Source organism: Leucopleurus acutus (assembly GCF_964270905.1).
Source record: "Leucopleurus acutus genome assembly, chromosome: 1".
Classification (NCBI taxonomy): Eukaryota; Metazoa; Chordata; class Mammalia; order Artiodactyla; family Delphinidae; genus Leucopleurus; species Leucopleurus acutus.
The window spans coordinates 74189840-74200180 of NC_139142.1; the positions used below are offsets into that span (position 1 = coordinate 74189840).

Below are 10341 nucleotides of genomic sequence, written 5' to 3' on the forward strand. Positions count from 1 at the left end.
CTGATAAACACTAGTTCTACCAGATGATAAACATCAACAGTAATAAATTATATTGATGGTATGTAATCTTGATATGATGTGATGAAAATGGCACTTTACCTCTGTGATCTTCCTCCCCCAAACCCATAATCCCAGTCTAATTATGAGAAAACCATCAGAAAAATTCCAGTAGAGAGGTGTCCTTCAGTATACCTGACCAGTACTCCTCAAAATTATCAAGGTCATCAAAAACAAGGAACATCTGACAAACTGTCACAGCCAAGAGGAGTCTAAGCAGACATGACAACTCTATGTAATATGGCATCCTCGATGGGATGGTGGAACAGAAAGAAGGCATTAGGTGAAACCTAAGAAAATCTGAATAAACTATGTACTTTAGTTAATAATAATAATGTATCAATTCTGGTCCATGAATAGTAATAAATGTACCATACTAATGTTAACATGTTAATAATAGAGAAAGCTGTAGGTAGGCATGAGAGAACTGGCTGTGTTGTACTACCTGCTGAAGTTTTCTGTAAATCTAAAACTGTTTTAAGAAATAAAGTCTAGGGGCTTCCCTGGTGGCGCAGTGGTTAAGAATCCGCCTGCCCTGGTCCGGGAAGATCCCACATGCCGTGGAGCAACTAAGCCCGTGTGCCACAACTGCTGAGCCTGTGCTCTAGAGCCCGCAAGCCACAACTGCTGGAGCCCGCGAGCCACAACTACTGAAGCCCGTGCACCTAGAGCCCGTGCTCCGCAACGAGAAGCCACTGCAATGAGAAGCCCACGCACCGCAACGAAGAGTAGCCCCCGCTCGCCGCAACTACAGAAAGCCTGCGTGCAGCAACGAAGACCCAACGCAGCCAAAAAATAAATAAAATAAATAAATAAATGTATTTAAAAAAAGAAAGTCTAGTAATAATAAGAAGAAGATGGGACAAAATCATCTCCAACTTTCTTAGGCTTCATAGGCATTTTCTTCTTTAGCTTTCTAATCTTCATCCTTTGGGGCACTTACATTGCCCGGGCTCCTTATAGCTTATCCTATCCACCCGTTCCGTATTTCTCAGAACTCTGATCCCCCACGGGCTACGGTGATCTCATTCAGTCTCATGGCTTCGGTCACTACCTCTCTAACGGCGATTTCCAAATCTTGTCTGGTTCAGGTCACTGTTCATCCAACTCTCTATTACACAGCGCCCCCTAGACGTCCAATTCAGCATTTTCAAACCCAAACCCTGATTCTCCCTAAACCAGCTTCTACAGAGGCCAGAACCCTGGGTTATCACCCACAGACTTCCCTTTATCACGCTCCCTGTCAGTCGGTCCCTAAATTCTGTCAACGCCTCCTGCCTCGGGACTTTTGTATTGTGTTCTGTTTCCAACCCTGCTGCCAGGCCCTCAGCACTTCTGGCATTCCTACCTTCAGGTATTCCCTTTCTACGTCTTTCTTTGCCTTCCTTTCCTTCTTTTCCACCCCTGGAGCAGGCATTCACAAAGGCAAATGTAGAGGTTCTCTCAGGCCTCCGCCAGGCAGTTCATTACTCCTCTCTCCTCACTATATTTCCTCACCATGGGTTCCTTTTCTCTATCCTCAGTGTGTGTGTGTGTGTGTGTTTAGGTGTTTGTTTACTTTTTTTGTGTTTGAGATATAGAATCACAAAGACTTACTGGCTGAATTGCCACAATCTATTTAAAAATATACTAAGGCCCACACAAAGACCCCAGCCATCAACCCGGTTTTCTCAGGATTCGGATGGACCTAAGTAGTGACACAAGAATCACCTTTGAATTCGGTAAGGGGAAAAGCTGACATAAAATGGCTGCAAAACGCAGTAAAATTAAGACCTCAAAATGAGGGCGAGAGATAATGAGGAAATTTTTAAAAAGAAATAAGGGGAGACTTTCAAAATACTGCTTATGGCCATATTGCATGGAATGCAATAAAGGAAACACCTGTCCCTTCGAGCCAGCCAGGAGTCGAACCTGGAATCTTCTGATCCGTAGTCAGACGCGTTATCCATTGCGCCACTGGCCCTGAGACAATTTCACAGCTCTCAATGATAATACTTCAAGCTTATATTGCAGGGTTTTATACTGCAGGGTTTCATGGGACGTGTAGTCTCTTATCGGAATTCTACGAGTACACGGAGCATTATGGGAGATTGAAGTTCGTCAAGAACCAGACCCTGAGATTGGTGACTCTTCCGGAGCCAAGCCGTACGTCACTGTGCAGCCCGCGGATTGGCGGGAAGAGCCACTCCCCACCCCTCCTCCTCCAGCTCCGGAGCCGTGGAAGACGCTTTGGTTGTTAGGGAGACTCGTCCCGCCTTTTGGGGGCTTTTTTTCGGCTTTGTGATTGGCTGCTAGTGTCAGGGACTCTCGGCGTGGACAGCGCGAGGGAAAAGATGGCGGCGATGGCGGTCGGCGGTGCCAGTGGAAGTCGCGTGTCCAGCGGGAGGGACCTGAATTGCGTCCCCGAAATAGCTGACACACTGGGGGCTGTGGCCAAGCAGGGGTGAGGGCCTGGACCTCTGCGAGCGGAATGCGGGGTCCGAACTCGGGGACAGAGAGGCGCAGACCAGTCATTCCCGAGAGGCAGGGGTGAGGGTGTCGGAGTGGATACGACGAGGGCGGGGGAAACCATTAGTCCTTGGAGGGGAGAAGTCTCGGGCCCTGGAGCGTGAGAGAGAGGAAAAAAAAACTTGTTGGGGGCGTGGGGTCACTGAACCCCAAAGTCAGGGGAGTTATCAGGTGAACTCACACAGGGGGCGTACAGACCTCCAGGGCCATGGCGAGCGAGATTATCGTCTGAGAGTGTAAGAGGGGGCTAGGGAGAGGAGAGAAAAGCCTTGAGGGGGGAAACTTGTGCAGTACTGGTGCAGATCTGGATGTGACAGTCTTGGAAAACCAGTGACAGCAGAATAGAAAGTCCACGTGGTGTGGATTTTCATCGTTTCTCTTTACTCATCTTTTCCATGGCTGTGTTCCGGGGAGAAATTGAGGCACAGTGAAGCGGAAGTGATATGCCCCAAGGTGGGCTGAATTCAGCAGTCCAGTCGGGTGACTGACGGCAGCTGAAAGGGTTGTGCAGAATCTAGATAGCCTAGTCCAATTGCTTGGATGTCTGGGCTGCTGTCTTTACATGACGATTCTGGGTCTGTCGCGGTTGTAGGTTTGATTTCCTCTGCATGCCTGTGTTCCACCCGCGTTTCAAGAGGGAGTTCACTCAGGAACCTGCTAAGAATCGGCCGGGCCCCCAGACACGATCAGACCTACTGCTGTCAGGAAGGGGTAGGGACCATCCCACATACCCCTTAATTATTAGAGGCAATAACAACTTATGCTTTATCAGTGCCTTCCTTCTCTTCCTTTCTTGACTTGGATATATTGGTTCCCCCGGGATATAGATAACTCTTGTTCTCTCCTTGCTTACCTGCTAAAAGCCTTAGTTCCCTATTCTGCGTCAGGCTTTCCTGTCCTTTATCTGTGATAGAAAAAGTCTGTCTCTCATCTCTAACTCTCTAGTCCCTGTTAAGAACTAGAAATGGAATGAGTAAAGTTCTGAACCTCATTCAGTCTTTGTCTTTCTTGGGTGGGGGAGTGCAGACTGGAATACACTAATTGTGGGAAAGCTTTCTCCATGGATTCGTCCAGACTCAAAAGTGGAAAAGATCCGCAGGAACTCCGAGGCGGTAAGACTGACCTCTTCAATGAATTTTTTTAAAGATCAGGTCTGTAAACAAGCTGGATGGGGAGAGTAGTATTTTCCCCCTCCATAATTTAGTAAATCTAATATAATGCAGTTAAAGCTATTTGAATTGCTTGCTCTTAACTTTTTTCTCTTGATCTCCATTCCAGGCTATGTTACAGGAGCTGAATTTTGGGGCATATTTGGGTCTTCCAGCTTTCCTGCTGCCCCTAAATCAGGAAGATAACACAAACTTGGCGAGAGTTTTGACCAACCACATCCACACTGGCCACCACTCCTCCATGGTATGGCTGAGGGCCTCCTTTCCTGCTGCATATTATGGTAGTCAGGCTGTGCTAAGTATCTTCTTGTTCCTAGCCATTCAGTAAAAGGTGGATTTGGCAGAATTGAAATGTCAGTACTGCCTACCCACAACTAAAAGTGGTAAGCAGAGAGTTATAAAATATATAGAATATTCAGGTAGAAGACAAGGCAGATACTTACTTAAGGATATGCATAAGATACATGTACACATACATATAATCACAAATTGAGAAGAGCATGTAAAGGGAGTAATTTGAAATCTGGATCAAGATCTTTTTAGTTGAAGGAAGCTTTCTGGACCCAATGAGTTCAAAACAGTTCTAAATAGGGTACAGAACCTATTTATTGTTCATGTGCAGTTCTGGATGCGGGTGCCATTGGTGGCACCAGAGGACCTGAGAGATGATATAATTGAGAATGCGCCAACTTCACACACAGAGGAGTACAGTGGAGAGGAGAAGACATGGATGTGGTATGTCTCCTTTTGCTGCTGTACCAGGGCAAAGGCTAGGGTGGAGGGAAGTACAGAGTGGAACCTGTAGGAAGGTCTCCTTGAGGTATGGTGATTGGTGGGCCATATGTATTTGACTGTATTTTTCTGTATTTGACTCTGGACAGGTGGCACAACTTCCGGACCTTGTGTGATTATAGCAAGAGGATTGCGGTGGGTAAGTCCACAAATATCCTGGGATACGTTATCATTTTCTGACCTTCTGTGACCAAAAATCAGGGGTCTCATGTACACTTGTCTGCTGGGCAGTTTTGCTACTTTCTCTGTGCCTTAGGTCTGCCTTGCTCTTAAGGAGTAGACAGATCTTGCACAAAAGAGCAAGGAAAGGCTTCTGACCTATCAGTGATTTACAGGTCTTTCTTTTCCCTTGTGTAGCTCTCGAAATTGGTGCTGACCTCCCATCTAATCATGTCATTGATCGTTGGCTTGGGGAGCCCATCAAAGCAGCCATTCTCCCCACCAGCATTTTCCTGACCAATAAGAAGGGATTTCCTGTTCTTTCTAAGATGCACCAGAGGCTGATCTTCCGACTCCTCAAGGTGTGTAGTAGAAGGGTTCTAAAGGTGCTGCAGCTAATCCTCTTGCCTTATTCACATATGTATGATGGGGTGTTCTTTGTTTTATTTTGTTTTTTCCCTGTGTGGGGTTCTTTGCCCCTCTAGTTTCTGGAGAGCAATTTCGGCAAAGTTGGTCTTGGACGCAAAAATGCAAATAGCAGTAGAGGGCCCAGAAACATTTCAAAAGGAACCAGATCTCATGAAAACTTTGCAGAAAGTTTCATTTAAGAAGTTATAGCAACAGGGCTTCCCTGGTGGTGCAGTGGTTAAGAATCCGCCTGCCAGTGCAGGGCACATGGGTTCGATCCCTGGTCCTGGAAGATGCTGCGGAGCAACTAAGCCCGTGCACAACAACTACTGAGCCTGTGCTCTGCAACAAGAGAAGCCACTGCAAGGATAAAGCCTGTGCACTGCAACGAGGAGTAGCCCCGGCTCCCTGCAGCTAGAGAAGGCCCGCACGCAGCAACAAAGACCCAACACAGCCAAAAATAAATAAATTAAATAAAATTTTTAAAAAAAGTTATAGCAACAATCCATGGGCCTCTTGAGCCAGGGTGATGATTATGTGGCATAGGAGGGCTCTTGATGCTTTTGTTGGTATTTGGTGATCTGGGCCTTATTTTATGCTAGAGCTCTTTGGCCATAAACCATAATAATATCCTCTTGGTACAAGGACTGTGTCTGATGGTCTGACTTATTCTCACAGTTGGAGGTGCAGTTCATCATCACAGGCACCAACCACCACTCAGAGAAAGAGTTCTGCTCCTACCTCCAGTACTTGGAATACTTGAGCCAGAATCGACCTCCACCCAATGCCTACGAACTCTTTGCCAAGGGCTATGAAGACTACCTGCAATCCCCACTCCAGGTGGGTCTGGAGTACACTGAGAGGAGGGAGGTGGGGGGAGGAAATGTCTCTTGAGAGCAGGTGCCCTAAAATCCTATCAAAGCTCAGGAGGCAGTGGGAAGGTTTTGGTATTCTGGTGCATTGTCCTTGCCAGAAACTGGCTAACTTACTTTGCCTTTTTCCTCTCATTCATCAGCCACTGATGGATAATCTGGAATCTCAGACATACGAAGTGTTTGAAAAGGACCCTATCAAATACTCTCAATACCAGCAGGTACAGTGTGGGTCCCAGATGGGGTCAAGCACAGGGCCAGGATGACCTGGGTGAGGATGGCATTATAGCCATGAGGTCTTCCCTCGTTCCCCCAGGCCATCTATAAATGTCTGTTAGACCGAGTGCCAGAGGAAGAGAAGGACACCAATGTCCAGTGAGTGCTCTCCCCATGATTCCAGAGATTTGCATGCCTGCCTCTCTACATGCAGAGTCAGCTTGACTCTTCCCTCTCTTTCTTAGAGTGCTGATGGTGCTGGGAGCAGGCCGGGGGCCCCTGGTGAATGCTTCCCTGAGGGCAGCCAAGCAGGCTGACCGGCGGATAAAGCTGTACGCTGTGGAGAAGAACCCAAATGCTGTGGTGACGTGAGTAGCAACCTTTTTTGCTGGGAAGTTTGTCCCCAGTGTCAGTTTTTCTTATCTTATCCTCACTTGTATCATCTCTGTTTTAGGCTGGAGAACTGGCAGTTTGAAGAATGGGGAAGCCAGGTGACAGTAGTCTCATCGGACATGCGGGAGTGGGTGGCTCCAGAGAAAGCGGATATCATTGTCAGTGAGCTTCTGGGGTCCTTCGCTGATAATGAGCTGTCACCGGAATGCCTGGATGGAGCCCAGCACTTCCTAAAAGGTGCCTCCAGGCTGGGGTGTACTGAGTAAGGGGATTGGATTATCAACTGGGAAGGCTGGACGGGACTGGGGAGGGGTGGGTGTGGCAGCAGCCTAGAGGAGGTTACAAAGTTTAGGGAAGGCAGGGCAGACTTGGGTCAGTGCCCTTAGCAAATGAAGCAATTTCTCTGAACCTCGGTATTCACATCTGTAAAATGAGGGGAGTGGACCAGAGCAGAGACTCTTAATCGGAGATCTGTAGACTTCCTAAGCTGACATATGTACTTTGGGCTTAGCTTTCATTAGGATCTTAAAGGAAAGAAAGTTAAGAACCACTAGATTAAAATACCTTGGGTTCCTTCCAGTTTTACTCTTGTGTGACTCTAAATTAACCTAGAAGTAGAATCCCTCAGGGCAGGAGTTAGGAGCAGGTTGGCCTGGGAATGTGATAGCATGGAGCTGCCTGGGTCTATTTTGATATGGGAGGTCTGGGCTTTCAGTACAGATGCGCCATTTCCATCCCTTGGGAAGTAATGTGACTCTCCCGCTCTGCAGATGATGGCGTGAGCATCCCTGGGGAGTACACCTCCTTTCTAGCTCCCATCTCCTCCTCCAAGCTGTACAATGAGGTCCGAGCCTGTCGGGAAAAGGACCGCGACCCTGAGGTAAAGAGATACTCTCTTCTGGAGGACTCTTTTCTCTTTAGTCCTTTTCTTTTTCTCTGTCAGCATAAGTGTTTTCTTCCACTGGAGAAGATGAAGAGGTGAAGGAGTTGGGGATGTGGGAAAGCAATTGAAGTGAAACTATGTTTTTATCTTTTTCTTTTCTTTTTTTTTTAATATTTATTTATTTGGCTGCGTCGGGTCTTAGTTGCGGCACATGGTATCTTCGTTGCCGCGTGCTGGGATCTTCAGTTGCAGCATGTGGGATCTAGTTCCCTGACCAGGGATGGAACCCGGGCCCCCTGCATTGGGAGCGCAGTCTTAGGCACTGGACCATCAGGGAAGTCCCTGTGTTTTTATCTTTGTCTGTGTCCCTAAAGCTTGAGCTGCATTCCCTGGGGAATTAGGTAGCTCTTGCCTGTCTTCTCCAGATCTTGTTCTCTCTCGGGATAGGCCCAGTTTGAAATGCCTTATGTGGTACGACTGCACAATTTCCACCAGCTGTCTGCGCCCCAGCCCTGTTTTACCTTCAGCCATCCCAACAGAGGTGGGTTCCTGCATGGCTGTCCTCTGACTGGTTGCGTGAGAGCTCACCCTCCTGGTTTCTTCCCTTGCTGTCCTGAGTCTGCTCTATCTGGTCTCTATCAGGGCTTCCTTTCCTGGTTCCTGCTCAGGCTTTACCAAGTTGTCTAGGGTTTCTGGCCACTCATCACCCACACCGCTCTTCCCTGACAGATCCTATGATTGACAACAACCGCTACTGCACCTTGGAGTTTCCCGTGGAGGTGAACACAGTGCTGCATGGCTTTGCAGGCTACTTTGAGACTGTGCTTTATCAGGACATCACTCTGAGTAAGTGTCTAGGGCAGTAGATGGGGAGTATAAGAGTATGCTACCTGGGCAGTGTATGTACATGTTTCGGGTAGCGTATGTACATGTTTCATTTAGAGTCACAGGGAACCCAGGAATCAGTGAATGGGGATCTTTGATTACTTGTTTCTGTGTTCACAGAAGAGATTCTCCTCAATCTAGGCAAAAAGCAGAGTCATGGAGACCTCAATTTTTTAAAAATTTTTAATTAAAAAAATTTTTTTTGGAGTATAGTTGATTTACAATGTTGTGTTTCAGTGTACAGCAAAGTGAATCAGTTATACTCAGTTTTTTAAATTACTTTGTCCACTTAGGTATCCGTCCAGAGACTCACTCTCCTGGGATGTTTTCATGGTTTCCCATCCTCTTCCCCATTAAGGTAGGAATCACCTTTAAGGCTCCTTGGGTTAAAGAGTAACTGTTGTCATTGGTGTTCTGCCCCTTCCCTTCTCCCAGGATGATGCTTGTCTGTGACCCATGTTCTACTGTTCTCACGTGCTCTTGGATCCTGTTGTAGATGTTGGGATATCTGCAGGGGCCTTCTGCCTGGCTTCCCACGCCTACTGTGGCTATTCTTCTGTCCATTCTCTACCTGGAGCAAGAGTCATCTTTTAAAAACATGAATCTGATCCTATCTCTCTCCTTAAAACCCTTCGATGTTTTTCCACTGCCCTACAATAAGGTCTTAAATCTTTGTTAGACTTGGTGTGATCTAGTTTTTGCCTGCCTTTTCAGCCACTGTCCTTTGATTACATTGCTTCAGTCCTATGGACCTTCTTTTGGTTCCTCTAATGCCCCATGTTCTTTCCTGCCTCGCGGTTTCACACCTTTGTCCTCTGCCTGTAAAGTTCTTGGCTTATTTCTTGATTCAGCTGACTTATCTTACAAGTTTCATTAAACATTCTTGTTGTCAGATAATTTTCCCTGACCTTGTAGACTAGGTTAGTGTTAACTTTCATAGGTGTTTTCATAGCACCCTATCCCTGTTCACAGTGTTCATCCCACTTTTGATTATTTGTTCAGTGTCTGTTCATTTCTGATTATTTGTTCTGATAAACTTCAAATAAACCTCATGAGGGTTGGAACGTCATTTGATCATTTTATCTCCACACCTAGCTTAGTACATTGCCACATAAAATTCATTAGCTCCACCCTGAACCTCCATGTCTTTCTTCTTACAGCAGCCCATTACCGTGCGTGAAGGCCAGACCATCTGTGTGCGTTTCTGGCGATGCAGCAATTCCAAGAAGGTGTGGTATGAGTGGGCTGTGACAGCACCAGTCTGTTCTGCTATTCACAACCCCACAGGCCGCTCTTACACCATTGGCCTCTAGCCCTGCCTGCAGGTGTCTAGAACCTTGGAAGCAGCTTCAGGTTCTGCTCCTGTAGCACAGAAGGTGCAGTACACCATGGGCTCTGATTTGCCTTGCCCATCAGAGAGGAGCATTTCAGTCCACTTTCCTGCCTTACATCAAGATGGGCAAAGGATGAGAATTGCAGGGCTCACGCCACCAATCTGTGAAGACTTCAGGGCAGGGCATGAGGAATTCATGTTGAATCTGTGGCTACTCCAACAGGCACTCAGCCTCAAGTGCTCCCTGGGATAGCCCTGAGAACATGTGGATTGAACAACTTTTCAGCCCTTTTCTCTGCCCATCTCTGTTCCTATTTTGATGATTTTGTGTAAGGAGGAAATACAAATAAAGTGAGGTTATGGCCTTTCCTGCTCCAACTCTGCTGCCCCCTGCCTCTGCTTCTCCACCCATTACTTACACATATTCAGATCGATGCTCTTATCCAAGACTTGAAGGGGCCTAGCTTTATTTCCTATTTAAGAAGCTTAGTGGTGACTCTTGGACTCCCAATTATAGGCTTTCTGACCAGCTACAGAGAGGTCTTGTCCATTAGGACCTGTGATTAGGCTCTTGTCTGGGGGAGGAGGCATAGAGTTTGTTGCCATGGAGAAAGATAGGGTAGTGAGTGAAGCCAGCTTCCCTTCCACCTTCCTGAGCTGCTGTAC

The 10341-nt window shown here is 47.0% G+C and overlaps 1 protein-coding gene across 2 annotated transcripts; it reads left to right on the forward strand.

Moving 5' to 3' along the window:
• Window positions 1-2390: 2390 nt before the first annotated feature.
• On the forward strand, window positions 2391-10026 carry PRMT5 (protein arginine methyltransferase 5; the record flags this gene model as incomplete). Of its 2 annotated transcripts, none has more annotated exons than XM_082839156.1 (17): window positions 2391-2500; window positions 3158-3276; window positions 3592-3677; window positions 3844-3978; window positions 4357-4469; window positions 4616-4665; window positions 4884-5047; window positions 5772-5933; window positions 6109-6186; window positions 6282-6340; window positions 6427-6549; window positions 6636-6811; window positions 7345-7454; window positions 7905-7998; window positions 8187-8303; window positions 8636-8700; window positions 9503-10026. In XM_082839156.1, the coding sequence occupies 17 exons, from the start codon at window positions 2391-2393 to the stop codon at window positions 9653-9655; spliced, it is 1914 nt and encodes a 637-aa protein (XP_082695282.1). In that variant the 3' UTR covers window positions 9656-10026. The 2 variants fall into 2 exon arrangements, with proteins under 2 accessions (XP_082695282.1, XP_082695283.1); XM_082839157.1 differs by lacking the exon at window positions 2391-2500 and adding an exon at window positions 2528-2586.
• Between the last annotated feature and the right edge of the window lie 315 nt (window positions 10027-10341).